The 18,286-nt window shown below is 35.6% G+C and overlaps 1 protein-coding gene across 8 annotated transcripts in view; it reads left to right on the top strand.

The window, feature by feature from the left end:
* Positions 1-18,286, top strand: part of INO80D (INO80 complex subunit D) — a 60,874-nt gene that overhangs the window by 25,793 nt on the left and 16,795 nt on the right. For all 8 annotated transcript variants that reach the window (XM_016196695.2, XM_016196694.2, XM_087819627.1 and 5 more), the window contains 4 exons: positions 2,714-2,822; positions 8,427-8,651; positions 13,428-13,537; positions 15,110-15,243. In XM_016196695.2, the coding sequence (XP_016052181.1) occupies positions 2,714-2,822; positions 8,427-8,651; positions 13,428-13,537; positions 15,110-15,243 (578 nt within the window). The remainder of the gene's footprint in view (positions 1-2,713; positions 2,823-8,426; positions 8,652-13,427; positions 13,538-15,109; positions 15,244-18,286) is intronic.

An 18,286-nucleotide genomic window follows, 5' to 3' on the forward strand; every position in this document is an offset into this window, starting at 1 on the left:
TTAGTTTTGAGGCAGATATCTCTTTTCCCCCAAAATGTTTGCCTCTTATTTTATCACTTACCTGTATCATCCACTGAATTTTTACTTTTACTTGTGGATGCTAATAATTTTTTAGCTTTTGAATGTTGTGTTGAGGGCTGATTTTTCTATCATTTTGAACAGAACAAAACTTATAGAAAAAGCATTTTCTTTTTGTTTTTTTAAACTCAAACATATTAGGGGTTCAAGTTTGCAAAACAAAGATTATTTTGGAGAAACCAGAAATTGTAACCCACTGTTAGGACCAAGCATTGTCTGCATTCATATCAGCAAAAAATACTTTTAAAAAATGCAGTCTTATAATTGGCTTTTGCACTCCTGTCTGGGCTGGTTATCTCAGTAAGTTACATTAAAACTAGTGATAATGAAGCTGAGATCAAAGGTTTGCTTTATTGGACAGTTAATTTTATAATAGGAGAAACACTTTAGTTCTTACAATTTAGATCATGACTTTTTCAGAGAAAGTATAGGTGTAGTAGTAGAAATTATAACTTCTGCAGATAACTCATGATCTAAGTTTTCAAAGTGCCACTTTGTGTTTGAAAGACCTCACCTTTCAACATCCTGAAGCTGGTGCTATTGTGATCACTTGTTTTTTACTTTAAAAAAAATAAATTATTATTTTAGTTGAGAGAAAGTAAGTTTTTAAGATGACCTGACATTTTGGCCCAGCTGGGGTGGCTCAGTGGTTGAGTGTCGACCCATGAACCAAGAGGTCATGGGATTGATTCCTGGTCAGTGCACATGCCCGGATTGTGGGCTCCATCCCCAGTAGGGGGCGTGTAGGAGGCAGCCGATCAATGTTTCTCTCTCATTGATGTTTTATCTCTCTATCCCTCTCCGTACCCCTCTCTCTAAAATCAATAAAAACATAAAAAAAAAAAGATGACCTTACATTTTGGATAGTAATCTTGGAATTGGATTTGAGATTTGATGCTAGTTGCAATGTGTTCTTTAATTTTAAACATTTAAAGTTTGCATTTCAGTTAACTTTTTCTTAATTTCCCTATTTGTCACATGTAAACTTGTTTAAATTACAGAAGAAATCTGTAAGGTCCTTTTTAATATAACTTTTTCTAATGATTTTTGAGGGTCTCAAGAAGGAAGATGTAGAATACTGATTATCAAGGTATCTAATGAAAGTTTTATAGTTGTATGGGTATATTAAAGTAGTCCCACAGGCTGTCAGATTTTAGGCTATGCAAGACCTCTTCACATTATAACACTTAAAAAAAATTTTTTTTTTTAATTCTCACCCACGCGTATTTTTTCTGTAGCTTTTCAGAGAGAGTAGAAGGGACAGAGAGAGAGAGAGAGAGAGAGAGAAAAACGCTGATGTGAGAGAGAGACATCGATTGATTGCCTCCTGCCCTGACTGGGGCTGGGGATCGAGCCTGCAACTGAGGTACTTGCCCTTGGCTGGAATCGAACCCAGTACCCTTCAGTCCACGGGCTGACGCTCTAACCATTGAGCCAAACCACCTAGGTCTAAAACTTTTAAACAAGTACAACCTTTCTGTTGGAAGTGAACAATTATCCAATCATTAAAGGTAATAGCATTTAACAAAATATGTAAGCATTGTTCATACCATATTTCTCTACTTTTCCCTATAAAATTATTTTTCAAAATGGAACCCAAAATGGGGCAGCTGTAATGTAGCCAAGCTACATTAGAAATAGGAATGGCCCTACCTAGTGGATGGAGTACTTTCCTCCAGAGGTGTTAGGAAAGGGGTGTGGAGTGTCTTTGCCTTTGACAGTTTATTCTGGGCCCCTTCTTTTGACTTTTTTCTTGCCTGAACTTTTCTCACAGTCTTGAATATGTTTTATGTTTTACTGATGTGTATGATGTTTTGATACTTATGAAAGTCTACCTTTTTTTTTTTTTAACTTGAACGTTCTTTGCTTGTGTTGTTTCTACTCCATTTGTGAAGTGTCTGATAAAAGAAGTTTATCTTTCCATAAAAAATAATGAAATCTTAACATTGGTGACAGCATGGGTCGACCTAGAGGGCATAATGCTAAGTGAAATAGGTCAGCCAGAGAAAGACAAATACCATATGATTTCACTTAGGGTGGAATCTAAAGAACAGAATAAACTTGCAAACAAAATTGAGACAGACTCAGACACAGAGAACAGACTGTTGGTAGCCAGAGGGGAGGGCGGTTGGAGGACAGGTTGAAGAGATTAAGAAAATAAAAATTGGTAGTTACAGAATAGTCATAGATATAAAGTACAGCATAGGGAATATAGTCAATAATATTGTAATAACTATATATGGTCTCAGGTGGGTACTGGAATTATCGGGGGAAACACTTTGTAAAGTATATGATTATCTAACCACTGTGCTGTACACCTGAAACTAATACAAAATAATATTGAATGTAAAGTGTAATTGAAAAATATAGTTGAAAAACAGAACAAAAAAGAAGTTCATCCCTGGACTATAGCCTTTTTGTTATAATGTCATTATTTTAGACTGGAGTGTGTCATATATTCATTATTAATATCCTTGTCAGACAGGGATGAAACTCATCAGGAGGCATTTATTCAAACTGTGATAGATAGTACTTGCTATAGGTGTTGGGTCACATATTTCAGGTTGTTTTTTATCTGAATTTTAAATAAAAGTAGATTTTTTTCTTACTTGCAATATTCTCTCATCTGTACCAGGGTTGGACTGGTCTGAAGAGAGCGGAGAGGAACTGGAGGACTCAGAGCAGGCCTCGCCATACCAGGTTGCATGGTCCATCCGAGAAACCCTCAGATATGAAAGACACATGTAAGTCTTTTTGTTTTTATTCTTAAATTACCACTGTAGCAATTGAGTCTTCCCTTTATATGCAATTTTTATTTTATTTTATTGGATCTAGTTTTATTGTAAAGTAGATAAAATAGATTCCACTTGGAAAGAAATGTACTATATTGTTTGAGGAAAGTTACTCTTAAGTTTTCTTATTAATTTGTACCTTTCCTAGGTATCACTGAAGGAAATAATTATAGTAGAATTTTGAATTGAAAGGGACCTTAGTGATTATCTGAGCCCATTTCCTTATTTTACAGAAGAGGAAATCATTTCCTCATTTTACAGAAGAGGAAATTAGGGCCCAGATAGGATAAGGAACTTGCCTGTAGTCCCAAGGCTACTTGAAAGTCCTATTCTCTGACTTTTCCTTATCTTTGTTGCCCTATTCACATATTAGTTGGAGATAGTACTTTTTACTTCACCTTTATCTTCTGTAAGATTGACCTATTCTGTAATATTTTAATGCACTGAATATTTCTAATGTGCCAATATGTTTTCCATGATAATGGCATTAAAGGTTTTTGGTAGCTACCTACCAGAAAGCTGTAGATTAATGCACAGCCCCTTCAGTGATAGTGAGAAAGCCAGTGTGTTTTTCTTTTCAGGGTCCTAGGCGTCCTAGGAATTCACTTGGTGTACTGTGACAGTGCTGAGATACAGCCTTATTTATGGGGCCAAAAGATAACTCACAGACTCAGCTAATTATTATTTTTTAAGAGTATTGTGGTTTGAATAGATGTTCAGCAAGATAGAGAGGAGAGCAGCTGTCTGCCTCAGGCCAACTCATAGAATTTTGCAGTATCATTGTATGGACATACATGTAGACTTAAAATGTGATTTGTTAGTACACCCAGAGGTGAGGGAACTGATTGACTAGCCCTAGCATATAAACCAAAATACCAGTTTACAGTGAAACGTGTAATCTTTAAGTAGTACAGATGTTCACTAAGCAAAACTACATGGGAAGCAAAATATAATCAGAAACTTCCTTGGTCCTGGAATTAGAGCAGAGAGTTAGTTAAATTTATTAATGGCCAGTGTCCTTAACTTACAAGAGCCTAATGCATTCCTTTCCACTCCTGGGATTTATTTCCCATTTATTTGTCCTTGCCTTACCTATTTCCTACATGGTATTGGAGAATGCTATAGTTTTTCTCTCTCTCTCTTGATGTTCCGTTTTAGATGTCACTCAAGACTGTTTCCTTACCAGAGCATATTCTTTCTTTCAGATAGAAGGACAACTGAGCTTTTAGATCTGTATGTTTATAAGTCTTATCAAATTTGGAAAAATTTTGGCCCAGTTTTCTTCAATTATTTTTCTTCCCCCTTCTATTTGAGAAACTCTAGTTACACATATTTTAGGCTGTTTGAAATTATCCAGTAACTTACTGATGTCCTGTTCATTTTTTATTCCCCAGTGTTTTTTCCTCTCTGTGTTTCATTTTGAAAGGTTTCTGTTGCTGTCTTCAGTTTGTTTGTTTTTTAGCAAGCAGTTTGGGAAGAGATTTCCTCTACTTCCTTTGAGACCAAAAATGCATCCATAAGTATATTTTATCCTGTATGTAGTTGCTTTGGGTCCCCTAGAATATATAATATAAGTTGCCATATTGCATTTAGTCTTTTACTCCTTTTTTGTTTAAACTGTTATCTATATGTGAATAACTCCCAAATATTTTTCTTACGTCTGACCTTTCTTTCAAGTTAGAACTGCTATCAGATATTTCTCATTACATATTCTGCCATACCCTAAATTCAGTAGTTCTAAAATTAAACTCATTATTTTCTTCAATATGTGTACCTTTTTCTGATTCCTCTATTTTTATCAGAAATGTTACCTTTTTGTTGTTTTTAAGAAGTAAAGTCAAATGAATTTTATTTGGGGAATTTCATGTCATGCCTTGAGATTATGGACAAGCCTGAAGTCTCAGGAATTCAGGTTTGGAATTTACTGCTCTACATTTGGAGTTACTATTAGCATTTTAATAATAGTAATACCTGTACTTACATTGTGATTTTACATATGTCTTTTCTTTTCTTTTCTTTTCTTTTCTTTTCTTTTCTTTTCTTTTCTTTTCTTTTCTTTTCTTTTCTTTTCTTTTCTTTTCTTTTCTTTTCTTTTCTTTTCTTTTCTTTCTTTTCTTTTCTTTTCTTTTCTTTTTCCTTTCCTTTCCTTTTCTTTTTCCTTTCCTTTCCTTTCCTTTTTCCTTTCCTTTCCTTTCTTTTTCCTTTCTTTTTCCTTTCCTTTCCTCTCCTCTCTCCTCTCCTCTCCTCCCCTCTCCTCTCCCCTCTCCTCCCCTCTCCTCTCCCCTCCCCTCTCCCCTCCCCTCCCCTCCCCTCCCCTCCCCTCCCCTCCCCTCCCCTCCCCTCCCCTCCCCTCCCCTCCCCTCCCCTCCCCTCTCCTCTCCTCCCCTCTCCTCCCCTCCCCTCTCCTCCCCTCTCCTCTCCTCTCCCCTCCCCTCTCCCCTCTCCCCTCTCCCCTCTCCCCTCTCCCCTCTCCCCTCTCCCCTCTCCCCTCTCCCCTCTCCCCTCTCCCCTCCTCCCCCCCTCCCTCTCCCTCTCCCTCCTTTCCCCTCTCTCCCTCTCTCTCTCTTTCTTTGTTTTTTTTTTTTTTTTTTTTAGAGTATGTTTTTATTGACTTCAGAGAGAGGAAGGGAAGGAGAGAGAGAGAAACATCATTAATGAGAGTCATTGATCGGCTGCCTCCTGCATGACCCCCTAGTGGTGATCGAGCCCACAACCCGTGCATGCGCCCTGACCGGGAATGGAACTGTGATCTCTCTGTTTATGGGTCGATGCTCGACCGCTGAGCCACACCAGCCGGGCATATGTAATTTCTTTTTATTCTCTTACCCTCAGGAATAGACAAGCCAGCTAGCTCTCTCTCTCATTTTATCTCAAGGACAGTAACACACCTTGAGAATGCAGTAGGTGCCAGGCCTTTTCACTGCTGGTAAACGATGGGAACTGGCTTTTCTCTTCCCAGTATGCTCCTCTTCCTCAGCAAAGCCAGGCTTGTAATAATAATGGCATAGCATCTTAGAGATGCTTAGAGTTTCTAGTTTCTGGTCCACAGCAAGGGAAGTGTGGGAATTATGAGTAAGCTTTGCAAACTGTGAGTAGGCCTATAAGGACGTGGCGCCCAGGTGCACCTTCCTGTCGTGGCGGTGGGAACCACTGATCTGCGCAGCTCCGCCCTGGCTGTTCTTTAGGACTCGCCATTTCTCGTCTTTCCTTTTCTTGTTCATGGCACTTGCATCCTCCTCATGATGCAGATTCAGAGTCACTGACTCATTGACTTTCTTATCCTTCATATCCAGTCACCAAATTGAGCTAATTCTTTTATGATAATGGTCCTTATGTGTCTTTCTCTTTCTGTTATCTCTGTGGCCTTTTACTTTAGTCACTCCCCTGTCTTTCAGTTGTTAGCTGTTGACTCCGAAATCTGTATCTCTTCCCTAAATGTGCTCCAGTTTATCATTTCCAACGGTTTTTTCTCTGCTCCGTTTGATACCTCATTTCTACTTGACATTCACTAGGTCTGAAATGGAATTTATTTCTTGCCCTGAATCTGCTTATTCCTGTTCCCTGCAGGGTCTTTGCTGGTGAAACCGCTGAGTGATTTTTGTCCCTTCCATCTCCCTTGGCCGGTTGACAAAGTCTTTCTTTTTATACATGCAGATTTCCCCTCATCCTCTCCAGTCCTGCTGCTGCCACTGTGGTGTGGCTCCGTGTTATCTCTTCCCTGGAGTTTTATAACAATTTCCTTACTGTTCTCTTCTATACCTTCCTCCACTTACATCTGCCAACAGTATAATCTTTCTCCTGCATAGCTCTATTATTGTTACCTATTTTCTTAAAAATTGACATGGTTCTTCATTGCCTGTGGAATAAAGGTTAAGCTCTTTAATCTGGCATACAGGTGTAGAAAGTTACCTTACCTACTATCACTCCACTACATCCTCACACCTTAGCCAAACCGAGTCCCTCTCTGTATCTTTGCTTATATTGTTTTATCCTTGTGAGGTACCTTTGTGTCTTATCTTCAGATTCTACCCTTTCTTCAAGCTTGAGTTCTATTGCCATCTCCTCTACAAAGAATGTATTTCATCCAGCGATCTTTTTAGTGAATGTTAATAACATTGTATTCCTCTCTTATGTTACTTATTGTTGTCTACTTTGCATTAAAGATATTTATAGCACTTATGGCTTTATTAGTACTCCCAAATAAGGACCTGCTGTGGGACTTGGGGGAACAATTCAGAATAAAGATTCCTGGGCCTCATCCCATGGAAGCTCTGGTTTAGATCTCAGGAAGGTCTTGGGATCTGAAATTTTGAAGAGCTCTTAGACTTTTCAAATTTGAGGTCAGATATTTGAATCATTGGTCTAACTGCCCTACAGTTTTAGTTACTGAGTCTATCCTCTTGAATTACTTAACTTTTGGGATGTATTTATCTTGTCTAAATTACGTTGCAAACTCCTTGAAATGTTTTGTTTCTCCTCTATGGTACTCAGCATAATAGACATACAGTAACTGTTGTATGTTGAATAAATGAAAAGATTGAAGTAATATCTTTCTATTGGTATAACTGTAGAGAATGTATACTGAAGAGAACATGTTTCTTAGGACATATATTAAACAGAAGTTGACAGATAGCCTGTTAATGGGCTATTCTGAAGGAAAAAGGAGGGAATAACACTTAAGAAGAGAAGAGAAATCAAGCAGTGATTTACAGAAGATTAGTAAGATAATATTTTGTTTGTAGGGGTCACATGGTTACTATTTATTTATGTTACAATAGAAGAGAAGGTAAATAACATGGTCAGTTTACAAGTGTAGTGTGCATTATTTTTAAGAATAAAAAATGAGATCATAGAAAAGTGACCTTTCTAACCCCACTTGTAGTGGACATCGCTAACCAGCCACAGCACTCTTTCTTGTTGAGCCTAGATGTGCCCTCAGCATCCTTTTCAATGTAGCACTCCAGCAGGGGCTACTGATCAGTTGACATTAGTGTAACGACAAAAGAAACCCTGGAATATGAAATGTTGTTCAGGATATCTCCTATAGTTAAAAAAAAAATTCTGTAGAATGATTGTGATCCCTACAATCAAAATTTTTTTGTGTTTAGCAAGAAAAACAAGTACTAAAAGGGCAGCTTTTTGATAATGCACTGTTTGAATTCACTGCTCTATTTCTGGTATGACCTATCTTTTATGAAATTATGCTGTTTCCTCATAACTGCGTGTCATTTACTCCGACTTTTTAGTAAGTAAAGGTAAAATATAGTCTTCCCAAGAATTTAGAAGACACTGATGTATTGTCTAATTCTGATAAGCTAAGGTTAAGCTCCTTAAAAGCACTGGGTTGCCTCTACTGCTTGCCTTATTGTTTGAAATATTGTGCTTATTTTCAGCTCTACTGGAAATCTCTTCCACTAATTTTGTTAATAAGTATGTGCTCACATGCCACACGTTTTAACCCTGTGCATCCAGCCACCCTTCTTCCCCCGCTTTTCCCTTTTCTAAAATGAGCCTAATGGGTAATCAGGTTTTCACTTCTCTCCTTGCACCTTCCAGGTCAGATGACGATGATACGGAGAGTAGGAGCTCCAGGGTGACCCAACTTTGCACTTACTTTCAGCAGAAATATAAGCACCTCTGCCGCCTGGAGCGGGCAGAATCCCGTCAAAAGAAATGCCGGCACACGTTTAGGAAAGCCTTGCTGCAGGCGGCCAGTAGGGAACCAGAGTGCACTGGTCAGTTACTCCAAGAACTGCAGAGAGCTGCTTGCCATCGAACCAGGTCAGAGCCAGCCGTGCGCAGCCACCCGTTTCTAGGAACCTGTCTCAGTCTGTTTTCTGTAACTTTTGAGAGGGTAGTTGAGGCACAATGGGCAGTGGGCATTTAAGTCTGAACTACTTAAGCATTGTGTTTTGGTTTTGTTGCTCAGATAAAGTTCTACACAGATGGAAAAATAATACTGCCATGAACTGACATTAAAAGTAAAGCATTACTTTCTGGCTGGAGGTTGCCAGTTCAGTTCCTGGTCAGGGTACTACCTGGGTTGTGAGTTCAATGCCCAGTTAGGGCACATACCGGAAGGCAACTAATCAATGTTTCTCTCTCACATCGATATTTCTCTTTCCCTCTCTCCCTTTCTCTCTCTAAGCATGTCTTCCAGTGAGGAGTAAAAAAAAAAAAGAAGAAGAAATTAAAGCATTATTGGAATTTTGCCAGACTTTGATTAGAATTTATTCAGTAAAGGGTTTGAGAATGTTATGTGTCTTAAAAAAAATACAATGCCTAGAAATTTTGTATGTTATTTAAAAGTAATATTTAGAGTTTATTACTACAAAGGTAGCGTTTCACATTTTTTACTATTTAAAAATTTGAATTGTATTTCTGTTAATATCTATGTTACATGTTAAAAATATTTTATTACACTGGATTTCTTTGGGGGAAAATTTCTCTGTTTATAGTGCAGATATTTGGCTTACTGTGAAAAGTTTGAAAAATATAGAAAAAAGAAGGGGGAAGATCTCCTTCAATAATATCACCATTCATGAAACAGAAAGAGCACTATGAACATTTTGATTCTGTTTCCTTCTAGTCTTTTTCTGTGTGTGTGTGTGTGTGTGTGTGTGTGTGTGTGTGTAATCTCCAGTGAGCCATGTGTTTGTATTAAAAAGCAAAATTGAGATCATGTTATATGTATTTTTTTATTCTCTGCTTTTTTTCCCATTTAATACTGAATTATGACCTTTTTTTCATGATATTCTTTAAAACATGACTTTTAATGGTTTCATAATACAAATGTCAGTCTTTACACTTTTTCATTTTTATGTATGTAATTAAGCAAAATTAGATTTGTACTGTTTTAAAAGTAAAGTGTCCAGTTCTTTTCCCCCTTAAAAATATAACCATTCCTCAATATTCTTAAAGATTGTTTTGAAAACATGATTTATAATGTTTACATAATACTTTATTGAATGAAAATCCACATATTGGAAGTGTAGAGTTACCTGATATTTCAGTGAAGGAATTATGATTTATTACTATTGTAGAAGTTTATCTAGATGGTAAAAATTTAAATCATAATTACTTATATTATGTACCTTTTGAAAATACTAGCTTAATTGAATTAAAAATTTCCAAAACATCTTATTTAACTAGGGAAATAGTTTTCAATTTAGAAGGCTTAGTTCTGTATTGAGTTTATTACTTTGTACTCTTATTATATTTTCAGATAACCTTAAATATTATATAGTATATAACATTTTAGGAGTTTATACATTTAAATATTAGCAATAGTTGTCTCTAGATAGTGGGATTATTGATAAATTAAAGTTAAGAAAATTTATAGTCTATATTCTAATTTTTCTGTAGAGTTCATGAGTCACTTGAGGGTAAAAAGGGTATAAAACAAACAGAAAGCTAAAAATAACCTTCGCTTTGTAGCTAATGGTTATATTTCTTACATACCTATATACTTTTTGAAATTTCATTTTAGTTTTGCATATTTTGGTTTTCATTATATTTACTGTAGAAAAGTAAACTATTTTTCAGTTGCTTATCTCAAAAAAGTACTATGACTGAGTTTTCTGCCTCTTGGCATATTTAGAGCTGTTTGAAATTGTGCGTATCTAATATACCTGCAGAATGAACGCAGCCTGCAGTATTTTCCCTTACTCCCAGAGCTCCCAATCCTCTGTAGGGGAGGTAGTGCCTGTTCTAGAACATCCTTTAGGTCTTAGCTTACTTACTCAGAGCCTTGCCTTTCTCAGAGAAACATTCCTGGATTCCCTTGACTATGTTAGGTCCCCTGATTAGATATGCTTATTGTGCTGACCTCTGCTTCACTGTAGAATTTTATTAATGTAGACTTGTGTTAATGTCTGTCTCAGGTTAGACAGTAATTTCTATGAAGGCAGGAACAATGTACATTTTGGTCTTAAATCTCCAGTGTTGATGAACAAATGAATAGAATTGAACAAGTGAAGAGACTATTGTCTATTATTTACTTGTTGAAAGATTTTACTAAGTTTGACATGGGTTTTAAAATAACATCTAACATTTATATTATACTCTCAAGTACATAATTTCAGTAGAAACCTGTTTTGTCCAGCATAAAGCAATCTGTATGTAGAGCATTGTAGACATTGATTCTAGTGTATTATTATGACCTTCCCAAATATGTAAAGGACTATACTGTGAGTTTGGGACAATTTGGAATTTAAGTAGAAAACTGTATTTATTGGTTTAACTGGCAGAATCAACCCCTTCCTTTTCAGAACAGCTCCCAAAACACCTTTAGTGATTTTTTTTCGTAAGAAAAATTTTATGGTAATTAAGTATTACAAAACAAATAAGAAGATGAACACTACAGTTTTCAAATTTATTTGATGTCATAAAATGTATTGCCCAGTGCATCACTGATAGTCATATACCAATGTGCTGGAATCATTACTTGGGATTGGTAGCTTGCTTCTTTACATTAGATTTTAGGTTCACAGAAATCAGCTGTCAGGTAGATAATGTTCTCTATTTGATATATTTGCTATGAAAGACTAGTTTAACAGAAGTCATTTTGAAAGTTGCTGTAAAATATTTTAGAAATCTAAACTTTAATGACTACCTTCTGGTATTTTTAAAAACATAGCTTGGATATAAACTGAATAACATTAAAGTATTTTTTCTTATCTCATAACTTTGTCACGTTTGTTGGTGAATATGTGAAATAAGCCATTGAAATAGCTTAAAGTATGTAAACCCAAATCTAAGTATCTTGTAGCCCACAAGCCTACAGAGACTGTTGTGTGTGGAACCTTCATTGTTAATGGGAAGGCTACAGTAATTGTTTTCATATTAAAAACTTCAAAATGTTTGGTAATTCTTTTGTTTGGGGGATTCTTTGGATATTAAAATATATCTGACATCATATCAGGCATTTTTACCTTAATTATCCATGGGGATATTGAAATTCTGACTTTGGGTTTATTTTGAGATAGGTTGGTGAATTGGAATATATTGGCGATTTTTAAAATGAAGCCAATGGGTTTTTTTGAAGTCTAGGATAAAGAAAATGAGGAAATACATTGTGCACCAGGTTTGGTAGATGGCTGGGCAAATTATTAAAGTGTTCCATGAAAATTATCCATTCAGTCTAGAGAGGTACCTTCTATTTAAATCTAGACCAAGAGAATTAGCCAAAATAGTAAAGCTTCATTTACTTGAAATTATATATCCTTTTTACAGGGCTAAAGTTAATGATCTACTTCCCCACTTTAGTGATCTTGACAAATCTTATTAAAGCAACCTTGGAAGCATCACCTGGTTCTCTATTTGCATTTCCTGTTATGAAAGTCATAAATATAATAGAAATATTATTTTATTTAGAGCTTATGTAAAATCATATACAATTTAGATTCTATATGACCTCCTCTAATTAGTATAAATCATTCCATTGAAATCCTTAGAAAGATACTAGAAACAGACAATTCCAAGGATTTTCTATTTTTAATGCCTGACTTGTGGCTCAGTGGAGTAAGTAGATTCTTTGTCTATACTCAGACATATGTAAAGGTTTAATAGTTTGTGATGCTTTATAGAGTCACATAGATAGCATAGTTTTTGTTCTTCTAAGAATTTAAGTGTTGTTTATTTTATTTTTTTATGTTTGTATAAAACTATGGAAGGATCCACAAACTAATAAAATGAATACTTTTTTATAAGAGGGAATGGGAACTGGCAAATCAGGATTAAGTTAGAAAGGAGATTATTCACTGCCTAGCTTTCTATTCTTTGATTCTTTTTGAGAACCGTGTAAACAATATTGCCTATTCATAAAATTTAAAAATAAGGTTAAATATTTAAATAACAAAACGAAGATACCATTTAATGAAAGTTGGAGTTGCACATATAATAGAAAGTTAAAAAATATGTACAGAGTGAGTGCATTTTGTGAGCAGCACAGCCGTGTCTACATATCAGTATCCCTTTCCTCATGTATTAAATTAAGTTTTTTGCGCTTACTGTTCAGCAGCTTGACATGGCCAAAATCTAACGATGATGATAATAATAAACTAACAACCACTGACTGTTTACTATGTACCATACTAAGTACTGTATTTAATATGTGTTTTAGATGTGTATCTTTTCTTATCTCTTATCTCTACTTTACAGGTGAGGAAGTTGAGACTTAAGCAAGGCTAAGTAACTTGCGAAGGTCACACAGCTAGTAAGAGGTAGAGCTGATTTTCAGAACCAGGTTCTGACTCATCTAGTCTGTTCTTCTCCCCTTCTGTACTGTCTCTTTGTGAAGTAAAAGGAATCAAAATATCATTTTAATAAAAAGAAAACATAGGCATAGTTGAAACTGATTATAATTTAATTATTTGTTTTATCAGTAGATTGGGGAAACTGTGGAACTGGTCATTGTAACCCATATTTACATTTTATTTAGTGAATGTAGAGAGGTAAAATGTTGGTGTTACATTGTAGTAGCATAGTGTTGAACAACTTTCCTGGGTTCTTGAAGCATTTTTTAAAGATTAATTTTGTTTTTTTTTTCTTCCTTAGCATAAGCCGGACCAAGTTGAGGGAGGTGGAACCAGCAGCATGCAGTGGGACGGTGAAGGGTGAACAGTGCACTAACAAAGCCCTTCCATTCACCAGACATTGTTTCCAACGTATCCTATTAACTCAGTTGAGTGTGCATTCAAGTCTTGACTCATTCAGGGCTGTATATTTCATTCTTAAGCTAAATGAAGGACTTTTGAAATAACTAATATTAAAAATAATTTTTATATAACTTCTCATTTCCATGATGTCCTCTGAATAATTTTCTTGCTTATATCTTTGCAGTTAGTTATTCAAGAATCACATCACAATAAGCAAAATTAACAGCAGGTAGCAGGTTCTTCCAATAGCTGTCAGTCACTTGATTAAATTTTGTTAACAGAATTTCAATCCTTCCAGTAGTTTTAGATAGTTAGTTTGTAAGAAGCAGCTATAACCCTCATTGATGAAAAAATCAAATCATATTATTCAAAAACTGTTTTTAATCTTTTAAGAAGTTATACAGTTTTATAGTGTGCCTTTTGCTGTGGGAATAATTTCCTATTTGTATGGAGTACAGCACTGACTTGAAATGAATGAAACATAAACATCACTGAGAAAGAAAATTTCTTCAGACAGAAAATACTTGAGGAAAACTTTTATTAAGGGCTTCAGGCTGGTTATGAAATCTTATTGCTCTCACTTTTATTAAACATTTAAAACTGAGTAGCATTTAAAAATGTATATAGTAACAGTTTCTTACTGTACTATCTATTTGACTTTTGCCCTCCTTTCTATTCTTGGAGTTGTATTTTCACAACTTTTTCAATAGCAGTTTCTATGCAGTAAAGGCTTTATGAAGAGTCTTAACTATAAAAGCATAAAGGAAAAACAGGAAGATAGTTCCTTAATAGATATAAAGTAAATTTTGGGGAAATGTAGTTAGTGGCTGAAAGTATATGGATGCTTAAAAGTGTTGGTGATGTAAAGTTGATGTTCCATTTTAATAGTATAGTTTTTATTCAAAAGTAATTTTTCGTAACTTGGAAGTTTGAGTGTGGTGTTAGAAATGTGAAATTAAAAATCCAAATTTGGTAGATGAGGTTTTTTAGAATTATATCATTCAAGAAATGTATACATACTTTGAATGATTATAAGGCCATTGTTTATTAACATACAGTTTGTTTACAGAATTAAGTTATCAGTTATACACATTTTAACAGTTATCAGCTGTTATGTTGTATTCTTTATTTTTTTCAGTTACAGTTTACATTAAATATTCTTTTGTATTAGTTTCAGGTATTTTTATTCTTCTCGATGCGTGTCATACACAGAAGTTTTCCTTATAAGAAAGTGTTTTTGTTTGTTTGTTTTTAACTGTTACAGTGGAACTTTTAGAAGTTAGTGTGTTAAGAAGGAAATGACCCTGCTTCCCCAAATAACAGAAATCAGAATGACCCTAAAGGAGACTTGTGTTTAGGAGCCCAATAGCAAAATAGACTCCTTCTGATTTCTCTTCTGATAAGTAATGATGATAAAACTATCATCATTTTCTCATATCAGTAGCTGAATTGGCTTTTTAGCTTTTATAAATAATAAAATTTATGCTTACTAAACATAAGTAAGGAAAGAATATTTTATATAAAAATTAAAAAAATTAAGTAGAGTTTCAGTGTGTTTTATCCCTAACTTAAAAACCCCAGATATCCTCTTGAACCGCTCTCAGCAGCTCTTCTCAAGTTGCACGGCCAAGTTTGCAGATGGACAGCAGTGTTCTGTGCCTGTTTTTGACATTACACACCAGACACCTCTGTGTGAAGAACATGCCAAAAAAATGGTAAGTTCAGATTTTATTTTCTGCAGCAGAGGCTTTCACAATAGCTATCCGCAGTGGGAAGTATTTTGTGTCTTAGTACAAACTACGTATGTATATAAATCACTGAAACAAGTTTTATGAAACAATAGTGTTAGCACCTGTTATTTTCTAGTCTGTTCTATTGTACTAAAAAAAAAAAAAAAAAAGCCCTGGCTGGTGTCAGTCAGTGGTCAGAGTGCTGGCCCACAGACCAACAGGTCAACGGTTTGATTCCTGCTCAAGGGGCACGTACCTCCATTGCAGCTTTGATCCCGGCCCCAGTCAGCACGTGCAGGAGGACACCAATCAATGCGTCTCTCACATCAAGGTTTCTCTCTCTCTCCCTCTCCCCCTCTCTCTCTCTCTCATCTTCCTCCCTGCCTTCCACTCTAAAAATTAATGGAAAAAATATCCTCGGGTGAGGATTAAAAAAAAAGAAAAATGCTGGTCATGACTCACTAAATGACTTTCATACCCTCATTTATAAGCAATAGCACTGTCTTAGTGGTTACTTAAATATGGTTATTTTGTTTATTATGTATCCCTTTTCTATACCTCTCTTCTTAAGTTACATTTTCTTATACAGATTTCCCAGGCTCCTTTTTGTCCTATTTCTCTAGGTTTTTGTTGTTTTATATATAGTTCTGTGAATGTCTTGGATAGTGGATACAATTTTGGCCCAAAGCCAAACCTTTCTGTAATTCTACTGAAGTTAATCATTGCTTCTGTTAATGGTAGAATTATAAGCCCTAATTAATTCAGAATAATTTAGAGGAGAGACAAGTCTGAATTAGTGAACTATCTGAATTATATAATAATTTGAAATAAATACATTTGTATTGTTTTCACCCATCAGACACTTAATGAGCTCTTCTGCTATTTGCAAGGTATTGTGCAAGGTATATGTACCACAGTGCTGAGTAAGACAGTTCTTGCCACTTTAAGCATGTTACAGTTTTCGGGGTGCATCGGGGTAACTGACTGGCCAGGGCTTCATATCAAAGGTTGTGATCCTGGTGTTGCTACTAGCTAAAAGTTTAACAAGGACTACAATACATTCCTTTTGGAACTCAGTTTCCATGTTTTTAGTTCACTGGCTTCTTCTCTACCAAGAACCTCTCTTGTTTTTTAACTTCCTTTATGGACCATATATTTTGAAAATTTGTATACTAAACTATACACACAAATGTTGGATAATTGTTTTCCCATTTTAATTTACAAACATTTAAAATTTAGACATTTTTGTTAGCTCATTCAGGCTTTGTCATGATTAAGGACTGATTCCTATGTTCTTGAACCACTTCTGTGGTTCTTCGTTTATTTCACAGACCCTTGGTAACGTGGGCACTGCAGCTTTCAAACCATGGAAGTAATGATCCTGGTTGTATATTTTGATTTTACAGTTATACTGTTCAGCATACTTGTAATAAGACTAGGAAAATATTGTTAAATAAGGAGGTTATACTTCAGGATCTGCTTTATTGACTTTGTAAGAGTGAGGTTTTTATTGGTATAACAACAATTATTGTGTGAATGCTTTAAAGAAATTGAAAGCAGTTTATTCAGCTGATTAAATATTGCTGCTTAGGAAAATTTAGGTAGGCAAACAAGGTTGAATTAGTATAATAAAATTAGTCATAAAATAACACATTTTATATAACAAATCAATTATTAATCAGCATTTTAAAAAGTATTTACAAAGTTTTGAAAGTGGTGTTTTCTCTCAGTGCAGTTACAAAGAATCTGCACTAGTTTGAGCTATTTTTGTTTTAAGATATAAATTATATATGTGAATGAATGTATATAGCTAACACTTGTACCCTGTCAGTCCTCCACTGTGGGAGACTTACACTGGGTGACAAAAACTGTGCAAATCTCTTGGCTGTACTTTCAAACTATATGTCTGAATCCAAACGCATTTGATCAGCTTTGCTGCTACAATCCTAACCTTAGCCACCTTCATCTTTGCCTTGGATTATTAGAATGGTCTCTTAATTGGTCTCCCTTCTTGCCACGGCCCCCACCCTGTACTCAGATATATTGTTCCCATAGCAGCCAGAGAGGGTTGTGTGTGTATTCCACTTTCTTTTAATTTACGGACATTAAAATTCACTCTTTTTGATGTATAGTTCTATGAGTTTTCACAATGCATCCAGTTATATAACCACTACCATAACCAAAATATAGAACACTGTCACCCCTCAAAATTCTCTTGTTTTATCCCTTTATAGTCAAACTTTGTCTCCACTGATCTACTTCTGTTCCTATAATTTTACATTTTCCAGAATATCTTATAAATAGAATCATACAGTATGTAGCGTTTAGAGCAGAATATACATATGGTCGCTTTAGTTCCCTGATCAGAGCCTTCTGGTGGCTATTCATAACATTGAGAATCATATCCAAAATCTTTACCACACCCTACGAGCAACTGGCCCTTATGACCTCTCCCGCTTCTTCTTATACCCTCTCCACGCTTCGGAGTTCCAGCAACATTGCCTTCTTGCTGTTTCGTGAACACTCAGTATGGTCCCACCTCAGGAGCTTTGCACTTGTTTTTCTCCTTTCCTAGAATCATCTTCTCCCAGGTTTATACTGGCATTTCTTCATTTCATTTAGGTTTCTGATGATGTCAGTTCATCAAAGAAGTCTTCTGCCCCCCCCTCTATCTTCTCACTTTTTATCCTCAGACTCTATCTTATTTTTTTTCCTGAATTTTTTTTATCTACCTTTTTTTTGTCTGTATCTCTTTCCTAGAATGTAAATGTCACAAAGGCAGGAACATTTTTTGTTCATTGCTACATCCCCAATGCTTAGAACAAACATGCTAATTAAGTAATTGTTGATTGAGTAAGTTAATAGTTAGGCACATAGCTGGGAGAGGTTGAGCTTCAGGCGGAACTAGACTTGGTCACTGGATAGGACACCACTGGTGCAGAGGCTCATGCTGCAGGAAGTCGGAACATGGCAGACAGAACATGGTGTTCAGTAGGTATGACACTATGCAACAGATGGTGAGTTAGTG

This window comes from Miniopterus natalensis, chromosome 8 (genome assembly GCF_054644295.1).
Source record: "Miniopterus natalensis isolate mMinNat1 chromosome 8, mMinNat1.hap1, whole genome shotgun sequence".
NCBI lineage: Eukaryota > Metazoa > Chordata > Mammalia > Chiroptera > Miniopteridae > Miniopterus > Miniopterus natalensis.